Genomic DNA, 17,432 nt, shown 5'->3' with positions numbered 1-17,432 from the left:
ATATGATCAGCTTATAATCTTCCGTTAAGATTTGTTACTATAGAGATGATCCAAAAGCCTTTGCAAAGATGTTCTGGCGACGTTTGATCGCATGAATGTCAATCCATACAAACAATCTCAGAACAGAGTAAATCCTTTATTTTGGTATTCTTCTGTTGAATGACCGCATGACAAACAGAATAAAATCTGCAGGATGTCAACGCAGGTTGATATTAGCCAGCTACTACTTTCTGTTTGGATTTCATGGTTCTAAATGTGATTCAAGGATCAACATCACAGAGGTTGAGCAATAACAGGTGCATTACATAATCGCTGGTAAAGTATATTTCTGCTGTGATGCCACCAGGAGGCTAGCACACCTCCGGCTTGTGTAAATATCGCTTGTATGGGATGTGGGAACGTGTTGGGGAGAGTAAACCACTGGGATCAGGAGCTCCTCGTGCTGACCACTAGTAACACTTAGCAGCTGTTAAATACTCTGAGAGAGCCTGACCTGAACAGTGCAGACACTTCAATGGCACTCTGACACATTGACTGCTACTGGTGCTTATTTTCTGATCAGCAGGTCAAACAGAAAATGTGCCTAAAACACCAAAGACACACTGTTTGAATTTGAGGGTCCGGCTTTATAGTCATGTCAGATTTGATCCAGTCAACAGTTTGAGCCCACTTTAAATTAGAGCTCATGCTTACAAAGTCAGTGAAAGGGCACCATGGAGCATATGCATTCAGAGAGTGTTAAATTATATTGGTGTGCGGCAAACAGCAACATTAATTTCACATTTTTAACCTATGAAAATGAGGATAAATGTCTTTATTTTAGAATATTTAAACACACATGCTCTTCATATCACTACATAAAAACTACCTATATATATAAAATAATGACTAATCTTCATGTATAAATAGTCTCTATACTGAGGTAAAATGTACATTGACAAGCTGCAGATGGGGGAGAAGCAGGAGGAATGCTACTGCCCTCATGTGGTAGATAAATTATTACATTCAGTGTTGGCTCCTGAACAAAAGATGCAAAGTGGGCTGCAACATCCATTGTATATTTCAGACATTAGGGGAGGTATAGGCCTACTGTACGATAAGCTATACATTTCCAGCAACCAGTTTTAAAACCACTTTTTTTTAATTCTCAGTGAGCAGATAATATATTTAATATGAAAGTGAAAGTTTATAAATAAGAGCCAGAGTGAACAATACAAGTTTTTAAATTGTTTTTAAGAATATGCAGTTTTGTAAGTTTTTGAGGTAATGATTACGTAATACGATTCCTTTAACACCGCTGGTTACTGTTGTATGACCAGTCTTGATTGCCCTCGGCATACAGCACAGGAAACAGAGCTGCAAACGTGTCTTTTTATTTGAAGTGACTGTAATGAGCTCCAATATATTGTAATGAGGCAGGGAAATTAAAAGAAGTCAGCTGGCCGTTATTCGATTCCCCTTGAGCTTAACAACAGTCATACATTCCTAACCGTCTAAAAGTTTCTTAGTAACATTCTAATCGCATGTTCAGGTGTGTAGTCAGTAAACAGAAGATAGTTATCGTCAGTATTAATACAAGCATTTTTCCAAAAGCATAAAAAAGCAAAAATAAATCAAAAAGCATTTTTCAAATAGGCCTAAGCTTTTCAAAAATGCATTAAAAAGCAAAACAAAAAAGGCATTTTTCAAATAAGCTTTTTTCAAAAATGCATACAAAAATTAAATAAAAATATTTTTTCAAATAAGCATTTTTCCAAATAAGCGTTTTTTTATTAAATGCATAAATAAAATAAATAAATAATAATAATTTTTGTTTTCAAATATGCATTTTTCAAAAATTCATACAAAAATGTATGACTGTCAAATTTACATTTTTCAAATAAGCATTCCATTTTTGAAAAATGCATTTTTTTATTTTTATTCTCACCAATTGAGCAGAAAATCACCACAAATCAAAATGGCATATTAGAAATGACAAACTAATTATGTCATTTCATCTGCCCCAGAAGAGAAGCTCGTCATATGTATTCATGTCTGATTGCAGTTGCTGTGAGGTTATGCATATAAACAAGATAACACCAGCACTGCAGTTATTCATCACGTGTATTACTTTGCATGACAACCCAAATCTGTTAACTCTGGAGTCTTTTGTTTTGTTTGCTCTTTTAATTCATTTGTTTTGTCATGGCTGAACGAGAGGAATCCAAACACAGTGCAGAGTGCACATTGTACTCAGTCATCAGGGGCAGAATCATGACTCAACATGAAGAGTTGCGTTGCTCCGTGACCACTGAATGAAAAACACAAGTTTCTGGTCAGCTAACGTTAACAAGCTAACATGTGAGCCAAACAAATGTTCTGGTGGCCAGGTGAAGATTGTGGATCATTCATCTGGTTTTAATGGTTTGTTGCCTCCTAGTGGCCAAAGATCCATCAGCATTAAAGGAAAAGTGTGGCTGTGTCACGTGTGGTTGTATGAGGCATTCTCCATAATCACCTTCCAGTATCCAGACTACGACACTGTTTAGCAGTCTTATGGCACAATACAACAATACCTGCATATTATGCATTTGAGTAAGAGGGTCACAGTTGAAGGTGGAATGTTAGGATTCAAATACATTCTGCATGCAACAGTACGTGCTTTAAGCAGTAGGCTAAGTACCAAAAGTAAAAAGAAAAATGAGATTTGGGCATCAGTGTCTGTATCTACAGTAGGCTGCAGTCACCTGACCTATCCCTTTACATTCATATGGGATTACTTACCTGTGCTGGTTGCACATTTAGTAACAATGCTCTGTGGAGTGTAGCCAAAATGTGTTTTGCATTTTCCACTGCATAAAACTCAATTTAAAGCTATTTTGCCATTTCTGAGCCAAGAGCATTGAAGCAATCAATCTCACCTGCTGGCACCTGATCAGAGTCACCTGCTGACACATTTTAAAAAACATAATAAATTGTTGCTAAAGACCAACTCTGCAGGGGCCTTGTGTTTTCCCTCACTGGTCATAATGTCTTTGTGACTGTTAAATTATTCCAGGAGGCAAAAATGTCTTTGCTAAAGTGAACAAAGCTGCAGCTCTGTGTAGTTTAGAGAACATGTACACCATTATTGTAACATATTCAAGAACTACTCAGGTTTGTTAAACCGATGTTCTGTGACTTTAGTCTTATATATTTGTTGGTTCTATAGTGAAAGTGTGTTTTATGTAAAACTCACATGTTCTACTTTGCAACCCGTTAATATGTCATATTAAGTTCTGGCATATCCACACAGGATGTATCTTACATTATCAGTTCTTACTGTATGTTGTGACCATTAATCATGGATTTTTCTTGCAGGGAAAAAAATCAATACGCTAATGCATTTGAGTTACATTAGAGTTCATTACAACAATAACACCAAGAGCCATGTGTATAACTAACTGCTTTTAATTATGCGTCAATAAATGGAGCGTCCATCTTTTGTATCAACACTTCAAAAGGTGTAGCAGAGATTATTGATTGGTTATTAAATAAGGCCAATCAACAATGCTACAGGGATGCATTGGAAAACTGTCTAATGAGAAAAATATATTGGTTTCACACTTCAACTAGAATATTGATTTTGATAATGTTTACATCAGCATGGCTTATTGTTGTTGTTGTTAAAATTCCTCCATGTGCTGGACGTTTCATTATGCTAAGATGCATTATGAGGATTATTTGTGCAACACTACACATAAGGTAAATTCTATTTGTAAATATTACCTGGAATTGTGCAACCAGTCTAAGAACAAAAAAACACACAAGGACAGTCATTTAGAATGCCATTTATGTCATTGACTTTTCAAGAATCTAATACAAATGCATACACATACATTTCACCACCTAAAACCACATTATAACCACTACTGCAATAAACATCACCATACAAATAGAAAAAGAATCAGAAAGTTGGCTTTTAAGCTTGGGAGGGGTCATGAAGAGCCTCAAGCTCACATGCTCACAAACTAGTTCATACACATTCAAAAAGAGCATCCAGTATGTACACACGCACACGCACACCCACACACACACACGCACACACACTTTATATAATACAGCATTGAAGAAGAGTGGCTGTAAAAATATAAAAAAAGGCTTATGGAGGGAGTGTTGTGTTACAGTATGCGCTGGTAAAGGGTAACAGCAAAAGTGTACATAAAAGACATTTCCTTTACAATTAAACCAACGTCACTTAATATAAATATTCTTCATCCAAAAGTCAGTGCAGTGCCTTCTGCTCAGGCTTCCCCTGGTCCTCATGCCCAGGCTTCACCTGGTCCCCTTTACACCCAGTCTGTGCTAGACCTGGTCAAAAAAATTACTGTTTCCACTTTACACACATCTTTTTACATCAGTTTTGTCTCCCACGTTCTCTATGGTTTGTATGTGTGTGCACATGTTGTTTTTGCCACCCGGTACCTCAAAAGTCCAGCTGTGAAGTACAAGAGTTTGAGAGTTTGTTTTTTCCACCAATTAGACAATAGAAAAAGAGGGTCAACAAATCTACAAGTGTCCATTTTGTTCTTTTCTCCTGAATTCCCTTTTTCTTAAAAAAAGAAGAAAGTTCACTGGAGCAGCTCTATTGGATTCCCCTGAAGAGACACATCGCAAAGACCATGGCAAAGAGCTGAGGAATAGAAGAACACGTTTATTATTAGCACACAGAAAAAAGACAGATGGTTGCTTTTAGAAAATGATACATGCATGTGCAGCTAATACACGTTTCAATGCTATCTGTTGTTATTGTCGTTAGTAGGCCATTGTATTTAGAGTGACAGCGTTTTCTTCTTGAGAGACACATGTTGTCAGAGTTCAGTAAGATGTGCATAAAGTGTTTTGCTTTAATTTGGGTATTGTGGCTGTGGTCTCACTCAGTCTGATCTATGTTCCCGTTGCACCGAGTCCCGCCACTAGGTGGAGCTCTTGCCAAACGAAGACCTTGCAGACAAACTGCGCTAAGCACATCCAGGAAAATATCCTCCGTTTGATGCAGAATTACCCATTCCTGATATGAATATTCACATCCCAGAAGAGACAAAGAATATGCTGCCCGTGTGATGATTTCACCGAAATGTTAAACCTTCATACCTCAATGGTTAGCACCACAATGGCCAGCGCTCCAGCCACATAGATGTACAGTTCAAAGTAGTCCACTACAGCAGAGTAACAGCCCTGAGGACACACAAAGGCATGATGCTCAGCAGACACTCAAAGGGCTATAAACTTTGCAGAATTACAGAGACAATTAAAGTAACATCACAGCTTTAATCGGGTTGCGCTCTGAACAAAGGCTCGGTTGAATGAGTGGGAAGCAGGGCCTCCAGCCTCACTGCCTTTAAATGAGGGCTCTTTGTGAGAATGAACAGGGAAGGAGACGCACAATGTGGACATCTCGCATTGTTCTAGCGGTTTGAAAAACAGCAGGTGAAGAGTGTGTTATAAACCTCTTCCTATCAGCTTTCACTGTAATTACATTTCACTCCAAGGCTTTCTTTACACACATGGAAGCAGAGATGTGGGTGTGCGTATTGGTAACTGTGAAGCTCACCTAGTTTTCACATATTCATGCACTTATTATTCTCTTCCTCCGCACATATTTATGCTCCGCAAAAATTCCAATTTACCGACGCATGCACACATACACACATGCTCCGACGCAGACACACACTGGTGTCTCCACAACGTAACACAGAGTAAGATGATCTCCCATGACACCCAAAAGCACTAATCAGCCATGGGAGGAGGAGTCACGAATGCTTGGACGTCACCCCTCAACTGTCTCCTGCTCTAATTAAACCTGGAGGTGGTTTGGAAGGAACGAGAGAGAGAGAGAGAGAAAGAGAGAGAAAGAGAGAGGGCAAGGGAGAGACAAGGTGTCGAGGTAGATGTCAGAAGTTACCTTATTATTGCGGAACATCATATTGCCTGATAAGCACTGCTCCTGGTTGATATAGGCCAACTCCCCGGGCTGACTGGCTCGCTGGCAGCAGGCTTCTGGCACCATATGATTTGGGTTGATCATCCTGAACATGCTGTCCTTAAAATCCTCAGGGCTGTTCACCCCACAGCAGTCAAACTGGTGGCAGAAGAGGAGAGAATAAGAGAAGAAGCCCTTATTCCTGAGTGCACTGGCCTGTGCTCCACTGTATGCGTGCACCAATCCAGCATGAACATTGACCTAAATGTCTCGGATTTTATCTATAGGCTGAAAAACCTTCCCATTTCCACTGTTGGTGAGAGCAATGAGTTGGTAAAAGCCACAGGATGTAAGCTCTCTGCCGTGTGTGCTGCGGCCTTACTGTAGTCATGATGTCATTCCATGTGGAGGTGAAGACGTCAGTGTTGTTGTAGCCCTGGTAATGTCTCTTCAGCTCCTTGGTGAAGTACTGTCTGGTCAGCTAAAAAAGGAATAGCCGACGAGAGCACAGGTTAGCGTCAGCCCTTTGGATTTTCTAATTTTTACACATCAGAGAAGACCACCGGACATAAGGGATGGGTATTGCTTTAATTGGGATATACGTTGATGAAGGGAACACTAAGGGAACTTACATGCTCTCGGAATATGAAGGCCAGGATGGCAGCCGCCAGCTCTGCTAAGAAGATGAGCAGGATGAGCATGAAGAACTGCAAGAAGACAACAGAAAAAAAAGGGGGAGTGAGAAAGAGAGTAGGACAAGGTGGCAGAGAAAGAGCACGTCATTTAGTACAAATCACATTCAGGCTGTGCCCGCTTCACTCAGCATTAATTATGCAACAGGCTCGAGACACAAAGGCTCATAGAAGGGTGTTTTGCTCTTTTGGTTTTCAGTTTCAAGTATGACAGTCCAAAAAACTGACAGCCAGAATAATCAACACACATGCATACAAACAAGATCAGTAACAGAACTACATTTCAGATTTGGCCGTCGACTCACAAAGAGGAGCAGACACTTGTTTTCGCGGATGGCTCCACAGCAGCCAAGGAAGCCCAGAAGGAAGAGCATGCCCCCCATGCCCAGGATGATGTAGACACCGGTGAATAGCAGAGGGTTGGCTGCTACAATTTCTCTGAACCCCGTTGGGTCCACCAGTACCCACACCCCCACTCCCAGGAGGAAAGAGCCCCCCAGCTGATGGAGAGAAGACACCAGTTAGACAAAACACAAATTGGCTGCATTTTCTAAACTAATGGGAACATAATTGGTATATCCCTACTGGCACACAAAATATTCAACGAGATGTCACATAATGGAAAATAGTATTCTTAGGAAAACATGCTGGTAATGCAAATCTCTGAACGGTTGTGGTGAGAGTTGAGAGCGCTACAGAACGCTGGATCTCTAAAGAGTCCTAATGCCTTGGTGTGGTGGTGGGGAGTGTGTGTGTGTGTGTGTGGGGGGGGGGGGGGGTTGTGGGGTGGAGGGTGTAGATATCTACCCTGCTTCAACTGCCCCAGCGTGGGGGTGACTCATGTGATTAAGAAAAGAAGGTATGGGGTGAAAGAGATCTGGGCCTTACACACTTCTACCACAATCCCTTTCTTCCTGTCACAGGAAGAGACCTGAGCCTCTGCAAATGGACGCCACGTCATTGGGAGGCAGAGGTTATGGAATGAGGACAGGATGTAGCCATTTTGAAAGCTCAGTGGGCTTGAACAATACTTGTGCTACACAAGTGCGAAATGGCCATAGAAAGAAACAAAGGGCTGCTGGTGAAAAACAGTGGCACTTATTGAGCGATTCTAACATTCAAGTTCATTCGTTGCTCTGCCGGTTGCATTATTACCTCGGCCTTGAACAGCCCCGTCGGAGTAGAGTCTCTAAACGGTTCGGTTGCGCTTAATAAAGCAGGAAAGAGACAAACCTTCTTACTCAGACCCTTCCCCCTTTACAGGCTCAGACTAACAGGATTACATTTGATTGTCCGATCAAAACTGATAAACTCAGGTGCCAGTCACAAACTCTACATGGCAGTGTGCCTCAGATTTGTGTCAGCACACTGAAATCTAATCAAAAGAGAATTTGATAGAATCAAGATTGCCTCCGTCTAATGAAATGCAAATGTGGCTCCATTAGTCAGTCGAGCAGGGGCCAGCCGGAAACCCATCTCAAATTATTAGATTGACGATGACTCCAGAGATAGCCAGATTAAGTGTCTTTAAAAAAAAGAAAGAAGAAAAATACTTACGAAGATGAGGAAATTGAAGACAAACATGAGGTACTTAATGCAGCTGAGACAGTCCCCCTCCATGACTGTCCCCCGCGCTGAAGCCTCTCCCTGCCCCTGAAAGAAAACAACATTCAACATAAACATTCAAATGTGCCACTTCATGATTCCTGCCAAATGCTCACAGTGCTTCGTTTATCCTGCTCTCTGGATAGGCATTCGGATGAAAGTGCCAAGAAAATAAAACTCTGCAAAAACCTTCTCACGTTTCTAATGAGTTCTGCCACTCAAACATAGAACACACACACACACACACACACAGAAACACAGACACACACATACACACACACAGACACACACTGGCCTGTCATTTAATTTGGTCCAGTTTCTGCTGGAAATCCTTGTATTATCTCCTCAGGCACACGGTACCACACTATAGTCTCTGAGCATCCCTTAAGTAACTACAGGTACTATGCAACGTCAAGCCCAACCTGACACAACCCATCTCACCACACACCGTGACAACTTATGTCGTTTTAAAATGTGCTTTCACAGTCAGGTGGCCTGATTCCCTATCAGCACCTCCCATCTCTGGACAGATGGGTCTCTGGGTTCAGTGGGACTCAAGGGGCTGTCTATCCGTCTGTCTCAGAGCATTTTAAGGATATGAGTCCTGACGGGGGCTCCATGCGCATTAACCCTTAATGTATGGCCTTTACTTTGAAGCCTCTTCTACTTAATGTAATGAGAGGCGGGAGCCCTGTGCCCCCAGCAGCCAATCTGACATAAACACACTTTCCCTGATGAGGGTCCTTTCTAGAGGCACTCCTGGTTAATGAACAACGCCTCTCTTGCATTAGGAACATGTGTCTCTGTATACACACATACATAATATACAGTATATATATAAATATATATACATAATATACAGTATATATATATATAAATATATATACATAATATACAGTATATATATATATATTAATATATATATACATAATATACAGTATATATATATTTAAAATATATATATATATGTATAGATATAAAAGTATATCTACATATATATATTAGGGCTGTCAATCGAGTAAAACAAATTAACTAATTAATCGCACATTTTGAAATTGCGATTAATTAATCGCGATTAATCGCGATTAAAAGGTTTTTTTTCTTCGAAAGACTAAATCTTCTAAATGAACGAGTAATCCCTCCAGACAGCGTGTATTTTAGACACTTGTTTAATTGTATTCTTTTTTAAAGACAAAACTTCACACAGAGCTGTGTTTTCAAAGAGGCTCCTACCTATAAAGTGTCAGTGAGGTATTTAATATTGTGGATGATAAATTGTTTCTTCAGTGAAACATTCAGATTAGTAAGAAAAGGTGTATTAGAGATTGGTCCTGTCATCTTTAACACTGAACAGCAGCAGAACCAGTGGCCTTGGTAAACTGACAAATATGTAATGTTAACCCTCTGGAGTCTGGGCTCATTTTCTCGATTTTACAAAAACATGTAAATTCACCTTTTAAAGGCTTTTGCATGTGACACATCCCAGTGTTTCCCCCACCATTCTATCACGGTGAGGCCCCGCCCCCCTGTCATGTTCTCTATAGCGCCAGATTACAGCAGAAGTAATGTACGGTTCTTTCCTTAAAGACGTCTTTGTTCTTTTATTAAACTAAACGTCTGTTGTTGGTCGTCTCTACAGCAGCGTGTCATTCTGTCTCCACGTGTCGGTCACTCTTCTCGGCTCTCCGTCTCGCGCGTCGCAGAGCTCCATGCCGGCGTGTCTGCGCGCGCATCGGGGCGGAGAAGAAAAAAAAAGTCCCCAATTACCTTCCGCCCCGCGTCACCAACACGTCGCCCTCTGCTTCTCTGTGAATATCGAGGAGCAGACGGGAGGAAGGAGGCGGACTGCCGCGGCTTGACACTCACAGGAGTGCAACAACTTCAACGACACCGGAAGTCAACAAAGTTGCGTTAATTGCGTTAAAATATTTTAGTGCGTTAACGCGGCCAAATTAATCGCATAGATTAACGCGTTAACGCTGACAGCCCTAATATATATTTTAAAAAATATATATGTATAGATATAGAAATATATCTATACATATATATACACACATATATATATATATATATATATATATAGATTTAGATAGACATTTATTTAACCGACCAAACTATAAATACAAAAGATTCACCCCTTCGGGAGGATAGGAATTGTCAAAGGAATCATCTCTACGTATTCTGCAAAAACTGAAGTAGAAAGAAAATCTGTGGGTAGTTATAATTGCAGTCTCAGTGAAGGAGGAAAATTAATTATTCGGCAGAAATGAACCGGCACTCTTTGCTTTGTAGTTGTGATTATTAATTTGCTCTCCCTTACTGATAGCCAGGGTCGAGGCTAGGACTGAGGCGGAGTAACAAGCGGATTAAAGGGAAAATTCTCAGAAGAATTGTAAATAGGTTTACACGACTAGGCCGCTAGACACTGTCACCACTAATTGAAAACAAAAAAATGAACATGCCTAGTTGTCTTTTCACTTCATATGTCTGTACTTCGCAGCATGTCCGTTACATGTAATGTCATAGAAATTCTCTTCCGATGCCTCGTGTGCTGTCAACTGACTCCTCTGGATGATCCGTCTGCTCCTCTGAAGCTTGGGTTAAGATCGCCGCCGGTTTTCAGTTAGATTGTCTTTGACGAGGATCTGATTTCGCTCCGATGTAATTCAGACCGAACCCTTGCACCTCTTTGACTCAGATATTCACATTTCCAAGTGAAATAAACTATATTCTCCACAATCTACCTATAATAAGAACTAATCAACTGATTGCATGCACATTATTATTCAACACAGAAGTAAAATCAGGCAAATCAGGAAATTAGCACCCATATCTATTTATATTTCTTCTTTTCTTTTATTGTGGCGTGCTTGCATGGGTTTGTTTTCTCCTCCCGCTCATAATTGCAATGTGCTACGAGCTCCAGAGAAAGTTGTGTGTCTCATGGTAGGATTGTTTAAGTTGCCTTGACAATAAAATTGAACAATACTAAAGATATGAAGGCGGTCTTTGTCTGTTCTGGTAGAGAGCTAGAATGAGAACATTTCCTCCCTTCGCCAGACTGAGGGCTTATTATATGTCTCCCCAGACCCAGGGAAATTGATTTAGAGCTATGGTTTAACACCTCCTCTAAATCATAATGATATGCTTAGGTATTGATCTCGCCTAGTGGCACTCGGAGAGCAACCAACAGCCTCATTGCCTGAGATGGGTTTTAATTATACGCCCCCCCCCTTCCCGCACGCACACACACACACACACACACTCACACACAGCCCTATTGAAAAGCCTAATGAGGGCACAGGAGGTCTTAATTGAGATTTGCATACATTACATTCTCACAGAAAGAAGCGACAGAAAAGGCCCTTTCACATCCCTCCTGCTCTCCACTGTTTGTCCTGGGCTCCTATGAAGAGTGCACACTGTATTTATTGGAGCAGGGGAGGAAGAGGCGGAACAAGGAGGGGAAAGAAGGGGAGGAAAGTGTCGGATGGAAAAACTATCAGGGCTCAGCTCACATCTCATTCCCCAAACAAAATGTCAGATTTCTCTTTCAGCTTCACCCTTTAGCTCTTCGCTCCCATTTAAGGGTCAAACCAGCTGTCGGATTTTCTCTGTTCTTTCATGAATTAAAATACATTAAATGCTTAAGAATTAAGTGGACTGTATGGGCTTAGGCAGGATCCGAATAATACGCAGATGGTGCAAAACCAGCATAGTATAAATCAAACTGCCACGGAGACCCTGGAGAAAGTGCAGAGTAAACAAAACGGATCTTTCCCATGACTCCCATGGGATCGCAGGTCCTCATCGATCACAGCCCAGTCGTAGTGATCAGAGCACTAAGTCCCTCTGAATATTCTGCAGAGACGAGGGAAACGTGGTTCACACCCCAAGAGCTGCAGCCTACGACAACATCAACAAATGAATGATAGATTAAAGGCAGATCTTCCTCAGGTGTGCTGCTCCGCTGAACCAACCACGTGTCAAGATAAAGAGTTGTGTTGCATTGTGTTTGTATAGACCAGCAAAACAAAAAAGACATTCATTATAAACAGACAACACACACACACAAAGCAGTAGGGAATACTGCACTGCTATATTTGCAGACAATGCATTTGTTTGCTGGAAATACTAAATGTATGGCCTCAATCTGACAATCTCAGTGGCAGGTCTTTGCCCTGAGGTATCCAGTAAATGCCAACTCCATCTCCTGTTACTGACATCACGAAATGCCACACGGCACTAGAATCCCATTGTTTATTCCCGGCAAATACCGATCCACAGCCAGCTTGGTTGAGTCCGATAGTGGATTAATGAGAAGCGATCCTAATTCAGCTGCCCAGTGCCGACGGAAGCCACAGCTCAGTAATGAGGGCAAACTCATCTGACCTACATTCTTCCCAGTATAAAAATGAGAAATTCTGACACTTCTACAGGCCTGTTTTCATGCTTAACTCAGAAAACCTAAAAGGCATGTTTGGTTAGTGTCAGCCAGTCGTGTTAACCGACTTTGGTTGAAAGATAAGTAAGACAAAGACAGGCATTCAAAGTGCTCCATGTATAAATAGTAAACCCTTCGGTGGTTCTCCTTGAAGATGACACTTTCGGCCCGATTAATGAAGTGAGTGCGTATTCCCCTGCTTCAGTGGCCACCGCCTCTGACATGGATCAGCGCGACAAGGACACTGTGTCTGCTGCTCGCCAAACTGTCCTCACCCTCCACCCACCTCTGATAACCAGCCAGTTCACTTCATCGGGAGTGTGAGCCTGCATAACAAACTATCCTTAATACTGAAACCCTGTTGAGATGATAAGGGTTGGAACTTGACCTCTTTAAATGCCATTGACCCTCTAAATGATCAATTGTAGTTGAACCCTGGGGACGGCACACTTCGTCCTCTGGCTCCCTGAGCTCAGCTGAGGCAGGTGGGGGTTTTTTTCATCGATATGAGCCACTCTAAAGCTCTCTAGATAGCAGTAATAGCCTCAGACAATGACACCGAGGGACCACACACATGCCACATCAGCCTTTATCTCAATTAAACACCCATTTTCAAATTTCTCGGTGACTCCCTAAATCAGCCGCAGCAAGTAAACAGTGACACCCCGAAATCCGAATAAAGACGGGCTCGGGCTCCTCTGGCAGTGAGCAGGACTCCCTGCGGGGCACCATGTCCCTTAATGAACCTCCAATTAGAAGAGAATGAGCCATGGGCTGCACTGTCACACGGAGGAGCTTTGAAGTGTGCTGAATGCCAAGCAGCTATAGCACCGTATGCTGCTTTAGAGGGCATGCCGACAACAGTGAACAATCACGGAGAGAAAGTGTACAGAAGTAGCTCAAAGACAACCGAGCACACAGTGTGCGTGGGTGCAGTTCACACGGAGAGCACGCTGTAGGAAGTTGGGAAGTTGGAGAAACTGCTCGGCGTGGAGCAACAGCCCTCATGTTGGCTAAATGCACAGGTGGAGACATACACATGCTCCACCCTCAGGAAAGTTTAGCTTCATGAGTTTTCACAGGACAAATATACACGATTGATGGACATTATCAGCTTCTACACATTACGGGCATTGCTAGTTCTCCAAACAACAAGTAGGTCGTCTCTGATGAATGTGCTCTTCCTCCAAAGCCATTCATCATTTGTCCATTGTCGCATTACGTGCAGTGAATCTAAAGCTGTTCTTATCTGAGCCTGTGTGTGGCGCTTTCCTGACCCATTCACTTTAGAAATGAGATTGTGTGAACCCCCAAGGGCAGAAGTCCTCTGACCAGGCAGCTGACACATTCCTGAACAAAAGGCTGATTAACTTAAGTGAACAAATGCACAGCCAGAAACTCACGGACCATGTGTTGTCAACAGCGCTGCAGGCCAAATTCTTGACATCCCAGATGGGTGCACGTCCAGCTGTTAGTTCGGTACTAACGGTTGCTCATACAGTGAAATCGATTCGGCTGCTCGTTAGATAAGAAAGATAGGAAGGGGGATGGCCATTGATAACTTCTCGGTTAACTCGAGCAGAGGACATGTGGTCGAGATGAGCAGAATGTAGCTTCTATTGAACACTAGTGTGTGTGTGTTCTTCGCTCTCTCAAAGCCCAGATTCTCACTTATTTGTGTCAGCACCCCTATCTGTCAGAGTGAAGATACAAACTGGCCGGACTGGGCTGGATCAATACCAGGCCCAGGCACATGGTCAGTGATGCATTGACTCCGTGGAGTTCCAGCTCTACTTCTGCTACTTCTCTGGCAGTGAAGGCATGTGGTAGCAGAAAACAATGAACACATAAACACTTCTGCACCCTAACGCCCGATAGGACTCAGCCCGGGCCTTTCCCACGGGGTGATTTGGAGGATGACTGTGGGGGCTTTCCACAAAAATGAGCGTATGACTCGAATGAAATGCCCAGAACTCACTCAGATGACAACAGTGGGAATTATTTCCCTTGCAATCCTACTTGTATCTTTGCCTCCTTTTGTGCAAGTTTCCACAATCTTTTTAAGTATGGGTCATGTGACGGAATATCAGTTTGAAAAAAAGTTTGAAAAATCCAATCAATAACCCAGAAACTCTACTCTGACCTGTGTTTGAACCTCAGGCAAGATGCAATTCAAATGTTAGTGATGTTCTTTCTGGACATGGCTGATGGCGTAAACAGTTCAAGTTGAGGATGTCGTCTTCGCCAAATCTTTATATAAAAAGTTAGCACAGATGGCCTCAGCAGAAATAAACAATGGGAGGTTTAAGGAAAGACAATCCTTCCAGCCTCAGGGGACGAAACACAAAAGGAAACTTTGGTGGGCAAACATGCGCAGAAGCACAAAATACACACCGACTCACACGCACAAGCGCTCGCACGTCCCCAAATCCTGACAATTAACGGAAAATATGAACATTACGATGAAACTAATAATTGCAATTGTGGCCATCTTTTGGCTCAAATACACAATGTAGTGAAATCGGTCGAGGTTGTTCTTAGCACATGTTGGAATCCAATATGGACACTGGTCTCCACGGCAACCCGGATATGTGGTGAGAGTGGCCTTTGTCTGCAGAGCAGTGTTTGGCATCTCCACTTAGCACTAGTTCCTGTTAGAAAACAAAGAGCCGAGCACTTTACGACAGGGGACAGCTTGGCCAGCCGTTCGTGTAATGAGCGATCGCTCACAGCCTGTTGCAAGGCCATGTGTTGGTTTAAAACAGCCAGTTCCCCTCTGGACAAGGCCTAGAAGCTGTTTCATCTCTTACTGACGACTGTGTGTCGTACACACACACACATCTGAACCTCCATACACTCAGCTAAACTTCAATGAAAGGAAAAAGGAACAGTGTAACCTAATTTGTGTTACTGGCTGGAGTTTCAGAGCAATGCAAAGATTAAAACACAAGTCTTGAGGCAATGCGTGGCAATGTTTGTGCCTCAGATGAAAGAGATATCCACATACTTTGGAGGCCCCATTGCTAATAACATACTTCATAGAAGTAAACCAAAAGTGTGTTAATGCCTGAGCATGAACTGTGTGGCAGAAAATTCACGATTCTTTGATCTTATCTTGTAATGTGCTGTAACAGAGGCACCTCGTGTGTGTTTGTGGTTATTAATGTGACTCTGGGACTGTGAGACTGTAATTATGGGACAATCTGTTCAGATTGTCCGTACATTAAGCATTATCCTTGACCCTTTGTTAAGCCCAGTACCCCGCTGATACTCCATCAGTCAGAGCTAATGTTACCATGGAGCCCTCAATGTCATTGACTCACTCACACAATAAATGATCTGGTGGCTAAAACGGGGGGAAAACACGAGCAATAAGCCAAAAATCCAGATAAAACTGAAAGTGACCACCCAAATTGTTGGTCAAAAGTCAGTCTGTAAACTATATTGGATGTTTATACCTTACAATTCAGGTAATCATTTAGAAAATGTAGCCTTTCTTTTCTCCTTCCAACATGTTTGTTAAGCTGTGTTTAAAGCAGGTTTGATCATCTGAATGCTTGTGTTTCTTTCCCTGTCTGACCTCCTTTTTTAAGCAATTGTGCTGTGTTCACAGCAATCTGATTTTTAGCAATACAAAATATTTCCACAACTCAGAAAACAAGACCCAAATTGTAAAAAATAAAAGTCAGTTCTTACAAGAAATAATCTTTTTATAATATTACACGTCTCGAGCTCATGTCTGTCTGCTTTTATGGTTCTGCGCTCTGCCTGATTACAGCTGATGTGTCTGGGTCTAAACTACCCTTTAACCTCGCAATATATACATGTCTCCTGCTCCGCCGTGCCTAGAATACTAATATTACAAATGCCAATGCAAATCAGAGTCTAACAAAGACCAGCGTTGACCTGCTGTGGTGGGTAAAGGACAAAAGCACTTGTCTGGCTCTTCGCAGGACCAGCTTCTCAGACCGGCTCTCGCCCAGCACCGCGCCTCCTGTTGACGGCAACAATGGCTTTGCGGCTGTGCTGTCAGCATCCTACTGAAAAGACTCTGTCGACGAGCTCTTTCTGCAGTTTATCTCACTGATTCAACATGCATCTGCTTGAGTTGAATTGGTCAAAATCATTCCTGGCAACACCCACACATTACTGCTACTGAGGGAACACTAAGGGCAGAAATGTGTTTCACACTGAAGATACAAGTGGCCTTTCTTCATTACCATGCATGCTTTATTTATAGATAAAACGGTACCATACCATGAGTATCCTCTTTTGCCTCTTCTTTGTTCAGGTGAAGCTGATGACTTCTCTCGTTTCTCTCTCCTCTCCTGTTTTCATGGGCTGTTGGACAGAAGCACAATGGAAGAAGCAGAGGTCAGGACGGAGCTAGTGACATGAATAAACAGTGAAGTGGCACATTTGTCTTGGTATGCGCTATTCATTTAAGCAGAATAAGACTGTGAGCTTAAAAAGAAACCCAGCAAAATACAATTCTAGGACACTTAAAATGAGTTTGCATTTATTATGTATGAAGCACTTGCTCCCAGCAGTGAGCTAATTTAAGACTGCATCAGTGCTTTCTGTGTGAATGTTTCACTCAGCTGGAAGGCAAAATTAACATGGAAAGAATAAAAAAAAGGTATAGCAGCAGTCCCAGCCTGTGTGCTGGGCAGGTCAAATATTAATACATCCCCTGAGGTATTTGAATGTGTGTATCTTCTTACTTAGTTAATATTCCTTTTTTAAAATA

The 17,432-nt window shown here is 42.0% G+C and overlaps 1 protein-coding gene across 1 annotated transcript; it reads right to left on the bottom strand.

The window, feature by feature from the left end:
- Positions 1-3,793: 3,793 nt before the first annotated feature.
- Positions 3,794-17,025, bottom strand: tspan18b (tetraspanin 18b). Its single transcript, XM_056416543.1, has 8 exons — positions 16,940-17,025; positions 8,191-8,286; positions 6,939-7,133; positions 6,574-6,648; positions 6,324-6,422; positions 5,924-6,100; positions 5,113-5,196; positions 3,794-4,651 (listed from the first exon to the last, which is right to left on the bottom strand). Exons 1-8 carry the CDS (start codon positions 16,940-16,942, stop codon positions 4,604-4,606), a joined length of 777 nt encoding a protein of 258 aa, XP_056272518.1. The 5' UTR covers positions 16,943-17,025; the 3' UTR covers positions 3,794-4,603.
- Between the last annotated feature and the right edge of the window lie 407 nt (positions 17,026-17,432).

The sequence above is a fragment of the Pseudoliparis swirei genome, chromosome 6 (genome assembly GCF_029220125.1).
Source record: "Pseudoliparis swirei isolate HS2019 ecotype Mariana Trench chromosome 6, NWPU_hadal_v1, whole genome shotgun sequence".
Lineage (NCBI taxonomy): Eukaryota > Metazoa > Chordata > Actinopteri > Perciformes > Liparidae > Pseudoliparis > Pseudoliparis swirei.
This window is presented reverse-complemented; position numbering and strand designations above follow the sequence as displayed.